An 18,167-nucleotide genomic window follows, 5' to 3' on the forward strand; every position below is an offset into this window, starting at 1 on the left:
CTGTTGTGTTTCCACCTGCAGAGTTTCAACACTAAATTACTGCATATTATCCTTTTGTTCATTACAACAAAAGATGATTTTTACACAAAAAAAAAAGAAACAAAGAAATAATTCAAGAAATGAGTGCCTGTTTGATTTAGCCCCAAATCTCTGGATGTTTTTTTTTTGTTTTGTTTTTGAGTATCCGAAACATCACACGAATTATCTCTTCTTTGCAGATTCCTTTTCCTTAAAGGTAACGCTGAACTAACGATAAGGCATTTTCCAATTAACAGCAACATTTTGAAGCACTTATTTTTTTTTTGTTTTTCAATTCACGTCACAAAATTAAAAATAAAATAATAATAAATAAAAGTCAGTTTTGACCTTCAAGGTAAAAATCCATCCACAAGGAACATTTTTGCACAACAGAATTCACATTTTCGTACAGATTGTCACGTAAGAAAAAATAAAATAAATCATATTGCTCCACAATGGCTGCGTTGAAAATAATAAATCTTCGGCTTCAGTACAGCGGGCTACAAACCAAATAATAAAAATAATACGAATAAATAAAAGCGGATGATTCCTCTAGTTTTTTGGTCAAAGGCTGTTCGACGATGCAGAGAGGCTCGAGTTATGTAGTTTTGTCGCTGAACTGCGCATTTATTTATTTTATTTTTTTTAATGGTCATCGACGCCGTTACCACGAAGCCCTTCGAACACGTCAGAAACTCTAAACTACACGGAGCTTCGATGACTAACCGAGCATCTCTCAATCCTGAAAAACAATCATCCAAGGACGGCGATGAGCTAAACAGCAGGCCAAGACCTCCTTTTCCTCCTTTTCCTCCTCTTCCTCCTCTTCCTCCTCTTCCTCCCTGCACCACCACCACCAGTGCTTCCTAACAACCCTAACTTATTATTGCTTGCATGTTAATACACACAGAGTGGGCAATCATTCTCTGGAAACAGAAATATTTCACAGTTAGAGTGACGGCAAGGGTCCAGACTTTAAAACAAAAACAAAATAAATAAATAAATCAACTGCTTAATGTGTTTTTTTTTTCCGGGTTGGACGAGGACCCGCTCCAGTTCTGCAGGATGAGACACAACACGGACGTTTGCTGGTGTATTCAGGACGAAGCGAGTCACAAATTCTTTGGAGTTTCATTCATTAACGCCGAGATGATGATGATGACGACGATGATGGGAACCTGCGGGCTCTTTTTTTTATTATTATTATTATTTTTTTAAATGTGTGTGTTTGTTCAGTCCCGTCGCAGGAAGTCGTTCACACACACACATCCAAACTAAAATGAAAAACACACACTCGTTCGTCACACATTCGCTGCCTTCAAAGCAAAAAAATAACACAATTGGCACAGATTATCAAAAAAATAAATACCCTGGAAGCTTGGCACTATGCAAAAGAAACTTCACATTATTTTTTTTTCTCCCCTCAAAGAAATCTTATAAAAAACTATTGAATAATCTCAAGTCTACTCCACGTGTTCGTTATCCTCACTATTACTTATATACTATATGCTGATGAAGGTTACACCAGTGTCGTAAACCTCTGAATGACTTGACTACCACTGAAACAATATAGCTCCTATTCAAATAGATTTTTTTTTTCCACAAACGTACATCAAAATGAAGTATCTAACATCTATGGGACTATAGATAGTGCTGTTGTCTGGTATGCATCTCTTTATAGTGCCTCTTAATTTTTTTTTTCCTCCTCAAACAATCAAGTTCTTTAAAAGTAAAATCTGAACCCCTTCTGGGAACAGGCGATAAGCCGTCTACGCCTTCACGTCAGAGAGATGTTTTTGTTTCTGGGGGACGTCTGTCGGGGCGGATTACCTCACAGGTGTCCCTCCAGGATGCTGGTGACAGCCTGGTCCAGTGAAGGGCCTGACGTGGCCCTGGCTGGGGCGGCAGAGGGGCCCTGCAGGCGCTGGAGCTCCAGTATGCTGTCGATGGCACTCTGTAGATGTTCGCTGAGCATGTTGTCCTCTTGGAGGGGTGGAGGCGCCGGGCTGAACTGCTGCTGCTGCTGCTGCTGCTCCAGCCGGGGCGACGCATCCAACCGGTAACATTTCAGTTTTGGGGCGCTGACGTCTCTGGGAGGCAACTCCAAGCGAACATCCTGCGGCTCTGGCATAGAAAGAGGATCTGGGGCTTTTATTTTGCAGTCGGGTTCTTCTGTGTGTGGGACCTTCTCCACGGGGTTACCAGACGGAGCTCCGTTTGACATCTCCACGTCAGGCTGGGGGGCTCCGTTGGGGGCCTCGGCGTGGCGTTCGTTCGCAGCTCCGCCGCCGTTGGTCAGCTGCTGCCCCGTGTGGTCCCTCTTGAGTCCCGGGTCGCACGCCGAGTTGTGGATCACCTTCCGAGAGCCGGACTCGTGCTTGATGGTGAGTCTGAGGGCGCCGCGGGAGCTGGAGCGGTACGTCTTCAGTCCCGGAGGCCGGTCGGAGAGCCGCGTCCAGGCCGGTGGAGAGGAGGGGCTGCCGGAGGAGCACTGGTGGGCGGGGCCAGAGGAGTGGGCGCCGTGAGGGGAAGATGCTGATGCAGCCAAGGCCGTCATAAATGACTCTGGAGGGAAGAAAGGAGGAGAAACATCATTCAATTTGTCACAATGGAGATTATTTACCGCATGTTTGTTGTTATGATTTTGTTAATTTGTTAATTTTAAGTGGTAAATATATGCAGCCACACTTTAACCATTATTTTTTTGTTTTTTAAAAATACCAGTTTGTTATGATTTAGTTGGTTAAATGATGCATTTATATTCATATTTGTGTCAAACTAGTGTCAACGCAAACGAAGCAGCTGTTGATATTTGACCTCGAGAGCCAAACCGGCACACCCCTCCCTCCACGTGGAAGCTCATCACCATGACAACGACATCGTCACTAATGTTAGCCGGGTTAGCAAACTCCTCAATCATAATAACATCTAATCTGATTTGTCAACACATGCAACAAAGTGAGAGGAATCTAATCATGAAACGATGCCGGGCTACGAGGAGGAGGAGGAGGAGGGTGGCTGAACTCCATGAGTCACCACGGCAACAGCAAGGATGTTCCAGCCATGTACATCTCTCCTAGAAACGTTCTTGTTGTGTCGACACAGTACCAACTCAAAACTGACACAATAAAAGAAATTTAAGTCACAAAATCCATCTATCCTTTCCTTGTCCAGATTTGCCGCCTACATTACCCACAATGCAACCCACATGAGAGGAGTTAGCTCCGATTAAGGACATGTAGCGGCCAAATTGAAAGGCATCGGTTTCCACCTTAGCTAATGACTTACTCATTATATTATAGTTTTATTTAGGAGGTAAACTAATTTTATGATCTGGAACAAAATCTGTAATTTTTTTTTTTTTAAATCGCACAAAAATATAGACAGATGTTTTTTTTTCTACAGCTGGAACTTTGTCTCAGGGGTCTGGGAAAAAAGGCCATGATGGATTTAATAATTTATTATTATTATTATTTATTTATTTATTCTTTTGCAGTACCAGTAAAGTGTAGATGAATTAGTGTTGTCTTATTTTATTCCTTGATTATTTATTTATTTCCCTTATAATTAATTAACCTCATATACTGGAACTAATTTCTAAAAATAAAGTAAAATACGAGAAATATTTTTAACATGACAAATATATTTGTTTATTATTGGAATTAATCATATCTGGAAAAAAATTAATTCCAGTTTGTTTTTAATGTTCTATTTCCAGTGTGACGGCTGACCTACTACCTAATACTACAAGCGAGAATTAGACCTTTAGCAGCAGCGTTTATTAATGTGAGCTGTTGTAGAATGAATTAATCAAGGCAAGCTTTTTATTTTAATAATTACAGCGTCTGTTCTAATTTGAGACCGCAGAAGGAAAAAGAAAAAAAAAAGAACGGTCCAAGAGTCCAACATCAGCCGGGGGCTGACATTTAACAGCGTTCGCCAGCGTTCGCCAGCCTTCACCCCCCTCCTCCCCAACTTTTTAATTAACATAACAACCCAGCTTCTTTAATTTGCTCTTAACCTCTCACATGTAATTTTTATTTCTGTCATAGCGCCTGAGTCTTTCTCAGCACGACCCTGCTCCTCATTCACACGGCTTAATAACACGTTCACACCTGGGAGCTGCTCTGAGGCGCTGCTGGATTAGTCTGTTAAAAAATAAAAAAATAAAAGTTAAAAGTGTCACGAATTTGCTTTTTCCCTGTCGGTCCAGATTTTATGTCAGTGCTGGGATTGGGACCTGGCTTTTTGGATGATGCATGGACATGGATACACAGGTAACAATGATGGTGACAGGTTGGGTTTCTCCTGCTGGGACACTGACCTGGGTCTCTGCGAGCTCGCCGTCTGTCCTCCGCTAAAGTGTACCGCTCGGCCTGGAGGAAGAGACGCTCCAGCATCACCATCTCCGCCGACGGACTCTCCTGCTGTGGAAACCAGTTCACATCCCATCAAACACAGACCTCCAGACCGTGAGCAGGTGATGCTGTTGATGTTTTATAGTTTAAGGTCTTGTATAGAGCGTGAGGGCGGTGCGCTGTGTCTCACCTGCGCTTCTCTAACCAGTAGCTGCCTGTATTTGTTGACCATGTCCTTGGTGCGCTTCAGCAGGAACCCGGACACAGTGTCAAACTCCTGGTCCACTGTGGAGAGGAACGTCATCACACTCAGGTATTATATACTCATTATGTGTAGAAGTGTTGATATTTGACCTCAGCAGCCAAACGTCACTAAGAACAGAGGTCGAACAAAGTCACCGCACTTAACCGACGTCAGCCGGTTTTAGCAAAGTAACATCTTTGTCAAATCCGATTCGTCAACACATGCAGGAAAGAAATCAAATACAGAAACGACGCGAGGCCAAAACTTCATGAGTTGCCATGGCAACAACAATGGATCCCAGGATGACATCCTTGTTGTTCCAAGACCGTAATCATTATAAAACCGTAACATGAATATAATAAGGAGGGTCCAAAGATATACACAGATCGGCCACAACATTATGACCACTGACAGGAGAAGTAAATAACATTGACCATCTTGTGACAATTCAATGTTCTGCTGGGACTTAGACATCCACCTAGACCAGACCAGACACCCCCACCCCATAGCAATGACACTCCTTGATGGCAGCAGCCATCCCCAGCAGGATGCAGCCTGACACAGACACACACACACAAAAACACTTTAGGAACAACTAAAAAAAAGAACAGCACAAGGTGTTGACCTGGCCTTCAAATTCACTAGATCCTAAACTGATCAAGTATCTGTGGGATGATCCACAGAGGCCCCTCCCCTCAAAGTCACAGATAAACGAGAGTGTTTTGTTTTTTTAGGTTTGTAAATGTACAGCATATGATCTTGTTGTAGACAGGGACATCTACAGAGAAGGATCAAAGTCTCGCCCACCTAAATTGAAGTCATCCTGAGTGGGCAGGTGACCTGCGCAGGTGTGATAAGGCAGCAGGCGTCTGACGGCGTTCTTCAGCGTGGAGAAGGCCGGGCCGGTGAACGGGTTCTGCACCGCTCCGTGATCCAAACAGAGCTGCTGCTGGAATCTGGAGGACGCAGTGAAAGCTTACAACACGAGGTACAGTCTATTACATTTTCCTGAATAGAGCCAAAATAAAAACCTGGAGATTCAAACTTGAATCTCATCAAATTGTAAAATAATAAGAGATGCTTTAAAATGATGTTTTGATCTTCTATAAGACAGGAGATCATGGTCTAGCAGAACCACTAGAACTGAAAGGGCAGATACTTGTTAAGTCAGCATGTGCTGCACACTGTTTTCAGTCCAACAAACAACATGCATCTAAGCTTTTTGTTTAGTAGTTTTTTTAACCTTCATATCATCCAACTTCTTGTCGTTCCTCGTGAAATAAAACATGATTCTGAGTCTATAAATAACCTTCTAAATGTGACTGAAGGTTTCTACGTGGTGGGGAGTTTCTGCAGCACTGAACGGGACGTTAGTCGTCGTCGCTCTCTTACCTGTGCCTGCGCATTGCTGGTGTGAGCCTCTCCTCCCTCTGCGGCTCTGGAGGACCTGCCAGCTGGCAGACACACAACACTTTGGATGAGTTCAAGGGACGCAGCATTTTGAAGCCATTAATTATAATAAGAAGTTTGCTGACCTTTAACAAATCATCATTTCTTTCTTTTTTTTTGTTATTTCTCAGACTGGAGCCATTTCAGTCTCAGTCCAGAGAGGAAATAATGTCGACTGATTACAGAAATTAGAAAATTCTCACCATAAAAATACAGTTTTTTTATAATCATAATCATTCATTCAGGGTCGGGGCTGGAGCCTATCCCTATGTCATTGGGTGAGAGGCGGGGTACACCCTGGACAGGTCTCCAGTCTATCACAGGGCTAACACAGAGAGACAGACAACCATTCACACTCACACCTACGGCCAATTTAGAATCACCAATGAACCTAACCAGCATGTCTTTGGACGGATTCGAACCCAGAACCTTCTTGCCGTGAGGCATCAGCGCCGATTAGATATAAAAGAATTTATAAATGTGTGAATATTCAGATTTTCTTCTTACTCTTAAATGATCTGGACTTGAAGTGCTGCTCTGCTGGCTAGTCTGGATGGGGGGACACTCCATAGGAGGTGGGGGCCCGTGAACTTGGACTGTCTGGGGTGCAGGAGAGGGTGGATGGACATCGAGAGTAAACGCTTTACTCTCCACGGCCAAGGCAGCTGTCGGCTCTGATAGAGGAAACGATGATGAGAGAAGTGTGATGACGACGAGGCACAGCAGTTAACATTATTATTATTTAGCGTTTATTTAAACTCACTGTTTTGTGTGTGCTGTTGGACAGCAGAGTCGTCTCCTCCTTTGGGGAGGATAGTGGATGCAGCCGTGGGAGCAGGCCGCTGCTGAGGCACGGAGACGCTGACAGGCAGAGGGGGTGGGCTGCTGTGGACTGAAGTATGTACGGAGGACTGAGGCTGGGAAACAGAAAGCTGGACCTGAACCTGGGAAACCGAGGCCTGAACCTGGGGTTGAGGAACCAAGGCCTGGGCCTGGGGCGGAGACTGGGGAACAGATGACTGGATCTGCACGGGGTTCTGGGCAAACAAGGCCTGCGGGACCTGGAGCTGATGTGGGACCTGGTACTGGACTTGCGGCTCGATGTGGGGATGAGAGGCCGCCGCCCTTGAACTCTCAGCTCCAGGCAGAGCCGTCTGAGGCCCGGCCGGAGGAGAGAAAGCTGCCGGAGCTGGTCTCCCAGTGTCCTGAATCTGAGCGGGGGAGCAGATCGCTGCTGTGTCCTCGGCGTCCGAGTGAAGAGGAGAAACCTCGAGACACTGGTCTGACATCAGGGTGCGCGTGTCCTGACCGGAGACCGGATGAGTCTGAGGCTGGTTGTCTCTGTCGTCAGGGACCGGGGAGGCGAGCGACTCCATGGGAACCACCGGCAGCGAACCAGCCAACAGATCAGATGAGAGGGGAGAACTAAGTGCTTGCTGTGGTAGAAACGAAGATAAAAAGAAGAAAATACTTTAAGCTTCTTGACTGATTTTGGAGGATTCTTGAACTGTAACTACACTAAAGCTCCAAGATTATTTTAATTTGTTTTACTTGAATCCACTTTAATTGATTTTATTTACCTTTTAATTGTATTTTAATAAGCTTACAGCCTTTAACTTCTTGTTAAAAACTGTGAATATTACACTTTAAATATACTTTTTTTCTGGTAGACTTTCTTGCACGGCCATGCAGCTTATTACAAAATTGTTTGCAAAATTACCGAGATGAAATATTGTCTCATAATTTTCCCTCCTGCAGACAATTTAAGGGAACCTTCCTTATTTTCAACTGACTTTCTTTCAGGTAGATCTATATAAAGTGAAGATTTAATCATGTTAATTTGCTCTTTTATGCACATAAATCGACACAAGTATTCTTTGCTTCTCACTAGACTAACTAACTCTGACCTGTTGCAGATGTTGCATAAAGGCCTGGTTCTGACTCATCGAGTGGGTCACTTCTTCCACGACTTGCGTCATGTCGGCCGGGGGCATCAGAAGTTTGGGCAACTCCACAGCTGGATCGGAGGCCAGAGGCGGTTCGGGAGGGGGCTGCAGGACCGTGAGGACAGGAGGAGGCGAGGCCTGCAGGGCTGCAGAGGGGGGCTGCACCGAGACGTGCTGGAGAACGTGTCCGTAGGGCTGCGGACGGAGCAGAGAGATGGTTTCAAGTTGTGTTGTCGGTATGTGGTAGTAAAGTTGAAGAGCAGATCTGAAAATGAGCCTCCACTCAAAGGTTGGCAGACATCATGACACATGCATGACATGACAGTAAAGAGGCTGTTACTCAGTATAACTTCCTGCATATCTCCTGTGTACCAACTCAAAATGTAGAATATTTATGCTCTCATCTGTCATGCAGATGTCCTGACACTGCAGAGATAGCTCACCTGTGGTAGTTGGTGGAAAGTCTCCTCTGAGCTGGTCCTCTCTTCTTGAACAGCTCTCTCGGGCAGCAGCACCACAGAGGCCTGCTGGAGGCTCAGCTGTCCTTCTGCCACTCCCGTCTGAGGAGCCGGGGCCTGGGCAGCGAAAGGCAGCCCCTGAACCACCGAGGGGCCGTTCACGATCGAGATGGAAGTGAGATCCGGGGGGAGCACCCCTGAACTGTTGATCAAGGTAATGTGGTTTCCAAGAGCGGGACTGTGGACCAGGGTGGTACGCTGCCCCTGCCCTCCTGGAGTGTAGGTTCCAGCCAGCTGTGCTGGCATCTGGAAGACAGTAGCGGGCGCTGACTGCAGCTGCAAAGGTCCTGAAAGCACAGTGGCCTGGCGGAGCGCTAGCTGCCCTGTAGGGGTGGTGAAGACGGGGCTGAAGTTCAGCTGTCTTTGGGGCATGGTTAGGATCTGAGAGCCGTCCACAAGCTGCCCAGTGGAGGATGTCATGGTGTGAACTGACGGGCCTTGGTGACTGGAGGTCAGCAGTGGTCGAGCTGCACTAGCAGGCTGTGAAATTGTAACAGGGCACTGGCCTGGAAGAAGGAACTGGTTTTGGCCTTGGAAGAGTCCCTGAGGCTGGAGCACAAAGGAGCCGCCCTGGTTGACCAGCTGCAGGCTGACTTGTTTGTGGAGCTGCTGGCTGGGCTGCGGCGGCGGAGCTACTGTCTTTTGGCCCGGAGCATGGGACAGTAAAATATTTGGCGAGGCAGACCCAGGGACGAACGTAAGACCAGGAGTGGGTTTCTGCCCGGAAGGCTTGGGGCTAATATGAACCAGTCTGGGCTGGATGCTGATGGGCAGCTTGGGTTGGATGGGGAGGGGGGCACGCTGCAGGACGATGCCTGGTGCTGCTGCCGCTGCTCTCAGCGTGGGGGTGATGAGGGGGCGACTGGTGACACTGGGAACAGCCTTGTGGATGATCATACTGGAGGCCTGGGCAGGACTCAGAGAGAAGGAGGTCTCTGGAGAAGGAGCAGGGAACACATTTCCAGGCAGTAGCCCCATCAGCTGAGGAGGAGCAGCAGGTTTCAGAGAAGGACACCCTGGCCCGACAGCCAGTAGGGAGGGCTGGGGAGGCTCCACGGCTGCCTGGGTGTCTCTGGGCAACGTGGGGGTGAGGGGCAAGGTCACAGACTTGTGTACGAAGGGTATAGTGGGGGGAGAGAGGAGAGGAGCAGGGGAGTACAGAGACAGGCTGTCCCCTACTTGTGTCAGACCTGCTTCCAGAGCCATGGTCTGCTCCGTGATCTCAGCCTCCTGCAGACTCTGCTGGAGGATGTCACAAGCCACCTCCGCCTCCGCCGCTTCCTCCACTTCTCCCTTCTTCGCCTCACAGTCGGCCTCCGCAGGTGGCCCACACTGCACCGCCTGGGGGTCTTCTCCGCCCTCCGGAGATGACAGGAGGGCCTCCTCCAGGAACGACAGATCCACACACCCAGGTGGAGGCGTGTCTGGGGAGTCGCTGCCATCTCCCAGCAGGGAGACGGGACTCTGGAGGAAGAACAGTGGGAGACAGAAAGAGAGGTGCAGACGACAGAGAGAGGAGTCCGAGTGAAAATGGGGGAGAATTGTGTGATTAGCGGGAGTTAACAGGAAAAACCCATTCAGGCACAGGAGGAGAGAAAAACATGGTTCTCCGGGGGGAAAATGTTGGTTGTTGTGACGCTGCTGGCTGTGGATCCAGACACTCACCGGGGCATCTGTGAAGAGGGAGGGCTCCCCAGAGGAGGAGTTAATGAGCAGGTCTTCAGTCTGCAGCTGGTGGGATGAAATCAGACGATTTTAGGTTGGGGCTCGAGCAACAGCGGTGAGAAATGAAACCCACAACTCTAAACGCTACAACTCTCTTTCACACTTGTCAGCACACCTCCACACGACTCTCAAGACAGCGTGCCAAGAAATACTTCCAGCTCAAGCTCATCATTTGCTTTGTTTATTTATTGTTTGAGACGCTTTCGTTACCTCATTGGTCCCATGAAGGAAGTCGTTCAGGGCTTGGGGGTCACTGCGAAGAGGACGAACAACCAAAATCAGTTCCCGAACAGGACGTTGAACACTGAGGCGAATAAGAAGTGGAAACTCACCACAAAACATCAAGTAGACAAGTCCCATCTTCATCCTCCATGTCAACTGAAGAAGAAAAAGAAGCACGAGCTTTAGAAAGATTAAACACTCAGTATCTACACTTTATTATTATTTTAGCATTTAGCTGTCTGTCCCGCTCGCCTGGCGTTGGTGTCACAATTCCTGCAGCTACTCACTTGCTCACTAAAATACAGTTTTTATCTTCGTTAATGGGATGATTTAGATGCTGCGTTCCTTCTGATAAGAACACAAAAGATATCACCTCATGATGTTATCTGACTTTTTACAAATGTCACCTGCAGCCTGCATGCTAGTAGGTTCTTTCAGCTGTAATTTGCAGATGATTTTTTGTTGGTATGTCCTTTTTTGTTCCAGAAACATAAAGACGGTAATGAGAATGACAAGCCGGCTGTGTCTACATCTGAACATGGGACATTTTGCTCTACCCTGGCAGAGCTAGACTCATTTCTTTTTAGGATATGAGCCTGGTAAGACACCATTCGGATTCATTATGTGTCGCGTTTCAACCCAGAAAGAGAAAAAATATCTCTGCAAGCAGTTAGATAGTCCTACAACCAATCAATCACCGCATTTGTTTACGTCGGGCTGGTTTCCAGGCAAAAACTTTTACTAAAAGCGTTGTTACTGTAAAGATGGTGAAAGTCAACGGGTTGGACCTTGGATTAAACGTGTGTTTTTTATCTAAAAGTACGTCACAAACGAGTCGTTTTTGCTGCGGTTTTTGTTGAAGAAATGAACAACTGGAAGGACTTTTATTATCGACCGATCTTGTCTGTTTTCACCTACGAGCGGATGCTGGTCTTCAGACTAAGGTTGCTGAGAAATACCTCGAAAATCTTTGTCCCAGTATGAGTCAGAAACTGAACCTCACTGACACAGTACGTCAGACTTTTTCTTTTGGGGGTTGCAAACACAGACTCAAGCTTATTCAGCAAACCGCTGCAGAAGTTTTAACCGAGACACGCCACGCCAGCCTCATCTTTAACCGATGCTTTCCGAATTTAGGAGGATTCTCCTCTTCCTAAAGCTCGTAATATCCACACACACGTTCTTTAAGTCTTTTGCTTAATTAATTCACATTGTCAACATCTGCTGCTACAATTTACCCTTTTGTGTGTATTTTTGTGTAACATGATGCAGTAAAACTACAATTTAAAACATAAATCAAACATTTAAGCCGATTTACAATTATATAAATAAGAGAAAACAGTAAATTGCAGATTTTAGAGGCAGGAAACTGCAATAAAATAGGCTGTTGCATATGTTTTCAGCCTTTTTTTGCCTTGACATCCTTTAAAATAAGGCTCATAATGTTAAGTTTTCAACCATTTGCTGATTATTTGCTTTAAAGTCATGGATCATTTCAGCCTGATTAACTATAACCACCTCCAGTGTGTTCGGACAGGCCACGACGGGCACCTACTTCATATGTGAGAGGCCCCATACAGAGCGGTCGAGCTGAGTTCTGGTGGTCGCCTCATGGGAAGCCGTGGCCGGGCTTCGGTGGCTTCTGGAGGCGGGCGGACGGTGCCAGGAGGCCGAGGCGGCGGGGGGACGGCGGAGAAGACGCCTCCCTCTGCTGGGGCATCGCTGCGTCTCACGGTGCAGGAAGCCGGCGGAGAGGCTGCATGCGAAGAGAAAGAAGAAGAAGGAGGTGGGGGGTAACGCAAACACACCACACGCCGGTCAGGTCACTTGAGGTTACCAGCAGCCAAAAAAATAAAAAATAAAAAAAAACACATCCTCATCTCAGTGGTGAGACATAAGATCAATAATATGATTCATCAGTTTCTCCTCAGCTGTTTGTGTGCAGACATGTGGGGACTAAAACCCAATAATAGCATCATTTATTATTATTATTTTTTTTTTTTTGGTGGGCAATCGATTATGCCCGAGGCTGATGAGGAAAATGGAAGCTATTGTTGTGGCACAGACATGAGAGGCAGATCTAAACGCCTCGGCTGTAAATAGACGGCTCCCCCTGCGCCTTTGGATTGAGACTTGTCCTCTCCTCATGGCTGAGGAGGGGGTAAGAGGGAAAAAAAAAAAAAAAAACACAGAAGAAGAAGGGGAAGCAATGTGGAACAGCTCGGCGCGATTATAACATTACGCACAGGTTTGCGCTCAGTTTCCAGGGGAGGTCCTTTTAAATAAAAAACAACAAAAAAAAAAAGCAAAACCAAGGCAAGCCTCCCTCTCTCTGATCCGATCCCGCTCTTACATATTTTTGTTTACAAGATAGCCGCATTAACATCCCTCAAGGAAGGTTCCGCATCGCCCAATGAAATCCAGGCGTCCAAACCTGCAGAGGCAAGTGCATGATATTCTCTCGCAATAACAGCACCGGGACGCGTTTATAGGTTACGTAAGGTGAATGTGTGTTCATGAGAAATTAATGTCCCCCCCTTCCACAAAAAAAAAAAAAAAAACGGATGCAGGATGCTGCTGCTTTGCTCCCGATTCCTCTCATTTTCCCCTATTTTTCTTTTCTTTTTTTTTTAATTCTTGTTATTTCTGGAGTGGGACCACGGCAGCTGACGCCTGCTGTAAATCATATCGCGGTAACAAAAGATGCCTTGTGTCAAATATCATTTCCACGCAGCCAGCCCCGAGACATCCTCCTCATCGTTGTGCCATTAGAGTAATTCCGCAAAGAAAAAGAAAAAAGAAACAAGCAGCAGCAGCAGCAGAGGAGGAGGACGGAGGAAAAAAAAACTCACCCCTTCTTTGTGGTTTATTGTCCTGTCAAGCGGGCCTCTGCGCCATCGATTCTCACTCAGTGGTCTTTTCAGATGCTAAAAGGAGGAGAGGGGGGGTGTGTGGGGGTGCGGAGGTGGGGTGGTGGTGGATGGGGTAGGGTAGGGTAGGGTAGGGTGGGATGGATGGAGGAGGGGGTGGGTATAGGGGGGGAGTGGGTGTGAGAAACAAGACTGGGAGAGCCGATCACAACACAAAGGTGGAGAAATTACAAGGAGGAGAAGAAGAAGAAGAAGAGGCGAGGACCCAGCATCCAGACCCTGGGCCGCCTCCTGCGCTCCGTCAGCCGGGCGCACGCTTCAAATGTCCCCGCGCTTTCCTCCACGTTGCATTTAATTGATTTTTTTTTTTTTTTTATTCACTTAAGAGCAGATTTTTTTTTTTACTTTCCCAGGCACAATAGCGTGGGAAAGTGAAATCAATATTTGGACACTCAGGCTATTTGCTACTGTGCCAAAAAAAAAAAAAAGAAGAGGGAATTAAAGTAAATTGCAATCCAGTTTATATGCTGTTTAGGAAGAGGGAAGGTGTGAAAGAAAAATCTGTTATATGTGTTAGAGTCTAGAGTGTGGAAGCAAATGGATGTAATTTAAAACCATCAAGCTGTGTAGAAAATACCAACAAAAAAAAAATGACAGAAATGTCAAAAGAGGGGAATATTTAAACAAAATGACCCAAAGTAAGGACAGAAGTCAATAAAGGAATTAGTTCTTTGTCTATTTTATAAGTCAATTAAACAGCAAACTAATATTTCCTAACTTTTTTCCTACTATAATGAGTGGAAAAGGAGATAATTATAGAGAAAACTGACATCCAGATGATGATTTTGAGTGAAGACAACATTAAAAATACCCAAAAAAACTCAAAGCTCAAACCAAGAGCTAAATTCTTGTTAATTCTCCTCCATCCATATTATTGCAGCTTATATTTACCCAACTTGTAGGTATATATTTACTTCTATAGTATTTTTTTTATTTCTACCTGTTTCTCTTGTTACTAGTGGTTTTCCAGAGTTTATTATGTGCAGCTGAGCTACTGTGACCAAGCACTTTCCACCGAGGATCAATAAAGTCTAAACTAACATAATCGATCAATCAGTTAAGCCAAATATCAAATGTGGTGGTTTTATCTGTATCTTGGGATCTTAAAGTGACTTTATTTGGTCTGTTAAAATACTAAATCTTCATTATTTTCAGATATTAACTGATTAATCAGGGAAGTTGTCAGCTGGTTGACTAATAATGAGAATGATTTGATGTAAAACTGAAAAAGAACAAAAAAGGAGGCAAGACAGGAAAAAAATCTTTCATTTTTGATGTGCATCCATTTTAAAAGAGAGTGAAAAGAGGAAAAAACACATTTATTCTGCTTATTTTTCACCGTATTGTTGAAAACCACGACGCGCAAGATTGAAAGATAAATTATAATCTTCAGCAGCACTTTACTGCAGTCAGCATCTGACCGGTTGACGAATATGTAAAAGCGAAAGGTAGAAAAATGTATGACAACAACCGCAGAGAGGAATAAGACTAAAAGGAAAGGAGAAAATTAAGGGAAGTGGGTAAAAGACGAGGCCACAAGACAGAAATAACCTTTGTATTTAAAGGTAATCTTTATTAATAAGTCAAACATTAAAAATACAAAACACTCCTCCCCCCATGCATGAGAAAAAAAAGTCAAAAACTTCTCAGAACAAGTCACTCAAAAACTTTTAAACACAAGTTACAAATAAGAAGAAAAAGAACTTAATCCCGACCCCCTGCCCTTCGCTCGCTGTCCCGCCTCCTCGGGAGCGTCACTTCGCCGCCTGCTGGGCCTGACGACGCAGCAGCACGTAGATCTTCTCCTTTATCCAGTCCTTGTTGTACGGCTGGTATGACTGTGTGTCGGCGCGATACCTGAGGCGGCACAGGAAGTTACACTCAGAGTCAGCTTTAATTGGTCTGCCCGCCCCGGGACGCTCACTTTTCCTAATGAGGCGCTTTAATGTAAAACATGAGACACTCGCAAACCGTGACTTTCTCACAGTTTACTCTCAGGAGCACCGTGGCAGCTGGCAGGGACTGTGTTAAGCTCAAGGGCTCTCGGGCAGAGTGGCTGCTTGCATGTATAGACTTGAACCTCCAATTTGAAACCATCTGCTTTTACAGGTTCTTTGCAGCTGGCTCTCTGCACTCAGTGTAATTTTAACTATTAATCTGAACAACTGGATTAAGCTTAGACAATATTAATAAAATGCATAGATTGTCAGATTTGCCCATTTCAGCCAGATGCCCTAGAATACATGGAAGCAAATAATCTTTTAAAGGTAAACTCGTGTCTATAAACTTGATGTCAAATCAAAGTGTGTTATGAAACCACTGAAGATGTTCCTGCGGCGTTGCTTGATGAGTAATACAAGTTTACAACGTGTGCTTCTGATTAACGCTGTTGGGGGATTTTAACACGCACATCTACTTCTCCTCTAACTGCTTTAGGATTTCTCACAATACAGGAAACCCTCAAAATAGAAGTGGAGAGATGAACAGTCAGTGAGACAACATCTTCTCAAATTGCTTAGTTTTTTATGCCTGGATGAAAACTGTTTTTGATTGTTGTGCTGTGACAGACGTGATATTTAGTGATGATAGACCCCATCTTAACATCTGGGAAAGTGCATGTTGTTACAATCAGTTCAGATTTAGAGCTTTTCAAACCAGAGGACTGGTTTGGTTCTCGTTTGTGAACAAGAATGTAGGGACTTCTACCAAAAATAGGTTGGTTTACAGTCTAAAATACTTGTTCCCAGTGAGAACCAGATGTCGTCTGAATCAAAGAGATATGTGCATATTTTCTCCAAAAATGGAGAAGAAATATGTTGCTTGGTCATCCCCCCCCAAAAAAACTAAACTTTCAATAATTACTATGTGAAACAGGAAAATGCATGCTTGCTGAAGAGTCTGTGAAGACCGAGTTAAGCTGAAGTTCGATCATCTACCGAGCCGCTGTATGAAACTGGAGCTGTGATCTAAATGCATCATCTATTGGCCGAAAAGTCCCGACTGAGGGTTGCCTCCTGATATTAAATATTTGTAATGCCATTTACTGCAGGCCTGTATATAACCAGCAGTCAAACTTACACCAAACAGCTGAGGTCCGCCAGGTCGTCGATGAAGTCAAACAGCTGGCTGATGTCGTAAGTTATCGACGGACTGTTGGGGTTCATCCTCTTTAGATGCTCCTCGTACATCTTGCACACACCTGCAGACAGACGACAGAAAACACAGTGTGGTAAACTCCTCATTGTAAAACATGTTAACCCATCCGTCTACAGTATATTTATTACGGAGGAAGCACTGCATACTGTCACTTAAATATCTGACGGATCTATGATCAGGAACACGGCAACAGATATGACGAGTATTAACATTTCAATTAATACCAAACTGGCAATATTTGTGAAAAATGGAGATTATTACCACGTGGTTATTTATTGATTGGTACATTGGAGCAGTTAATGAGTGACTTTATTATACCGTCATCTGTGAATATCAACCGGTACTCCTCAGACACATTAAGCGGTTCAACTTAGAAAGACTGCATGTAACAGGGACTCTTGTTTGTGTTGTAGAAGTGGACAAGTAGACAAAAACCTGCATGTAATTCAATGCGACTACAGGAGCACACAAAAGCAGCGTCGTCTTACCCTCCATACACTCGTTGACTGATTCATAATCAGCGTACGTCCTTCCCTCTGGCCTCTTGGTGGGCTGCACCAGCAGGATGGTGTGAGACTGAAATGAGATAATCATAGTGATAAAACCATTCATTTCTGTATTTGAAACCCTGACCTGCTTTAGCCAAATACACCTAGTCCTGCTGTGGTAATCAGTTTATCATGCAGGTAAAATGTGGATCATTTTTTATCTGTGAATATTTGTTTAGTTTGGGCTGTTAAGCCTGTTATAGCCAGTTAAGAGGCATTGCTTTCACTTTTTGTGGTTAGTTAGCCACAAAATGGTAATAATATCTTCAAAATATCTATTTATTAAGTGTTGCACAGGTTTAGGCTTCGTTCCTTTTCAGATTGTGGATTTTGAGCATCAAACACTTATTTTTCCTGAATTTTCTGCATCGATTTAAGGTGGAAATGTCGATACTTGTGGTGTTAACAAGCAGCTTTAAACTACAGCAATATTATTCCCCAAATCACTGACATAAATACAGCAGTTTCTATATTTAAAAGCTAAAGAAAATCTTTATGAATGGAGACCAAACAGAAATACGTATACAGAGCTAATTCTTCCACCCCTGATGTTAGCAAGACGTGTTAGCTAACAATTGCCTAATGCAATAACGAAGTAGATTTGAATGACAAATAAATATACGGACACTGCTTTCTGCCATAAGCGTGGTGTTGGTACACGGCGAATATGTGCTTTTATTTGTCAGTGGGGTTTTGTCGCAGCTGCTCATCTGCCAAACGTCCCCCACATTCATGCTAACGCTAGCACATTAGCTTGTATCTCTGGCAAAACACCCGTTGTCCTAAAATAACACGTTAAAACAGATACGCTGGTGTTGGTTTATGGAAAAATGCAGAAAATACGTACTGCAAAGATTACATAAACCATGTACTGACCATGCTTTCTGTCGTTTTTTTGTCGGTTACTGTCGATTTTCTTGGATCCTTGTGTCTTCTGAACGAGATGAACTCTGACACCGGAAGTACAACTTGCTAGCTAAACCTATCTTGCGCTAATTTCTAACGGTTCTGTTTCTTGAGGCTATTTTTTAATATATATATTTTTTTGTCATT

General features: G+C 44.7%; 2 protein-coding genes across 2 annotated transcripts; both read right to left on the bottom strand.

Moving 5' to 3' along the window:
- Positions 1-1,510: 1,510 nt before the first annotated feature.
- LOC311505995 (BRD4-interacting chromatin-remodeling complex-associated protein) lies at positions 1,511-10,634 on the bottom strand. Its single transcript, XM_084569859.1, has 12 exons — positions 10,591-10,634; positions 10,469-10,511; positions 10,199-10,264; positions 8,459-9,997; positions 7,977-8,210; positions 6,833-7,505; positions 6,577-6,743; positions 6,013-6,074; positions 5,428-5,576; positions 4,567-4,661; positions 4,343-4,445; positions 1,511-2,583 (listed from the first exon to the last, which is right to left on the bottom strand). Exons 1-12 carry the CDS (start codon positions 10,629-10,631, stop codon positions 1,850-1,852), a joined length of 3,906 nt encoding a protein of 1,301 aa, XP_084425985.1. The 5' UTR covers positions 10,632-10,634; the 3' UTR covers positions 1,511-1,849.
- A 4,323-nt stretch (positions 10,635-14,957) lies between these two features.
- On the bottom strand, positions 14,958-18,126 carry LOC311505008 (enhancer of rudimentary homolog). Its single transcript, XM_084568390.1, has 4 exons — positions 17,991-18,126; positions 17,055-17,142; positions 16,489-16,609; positions 14,958-15,267 (listed from the first exon to the last, which is right to left on the bottom strand). The coding sequence occupies exons 1-4, from the start codon at positions 17,991-17,993 to the stop codon at positions 15,165-15,167; spliced, it is 315 nt and encodes a 104-aa protein (XP_084424516.1). The 5' UTR covers positions 17,994-18,126; the 3' UTR covers positions 14,958-15,164.
- Positions 18,127-18,167: the final 41 nt, after the last annotated feature.

The sequence above is a fragment of the Chelon labrosus genome, assembly GCF_963514085.1.
Source record: "Chelon labrosus genome assembly, chromosome: 20".
Lineage (NCBI taxonomy): Eukaryota > Metazoa > Chordata > Actinopteri > Mugiliformes > Mugilidae > Chelon > Chelon labrosus.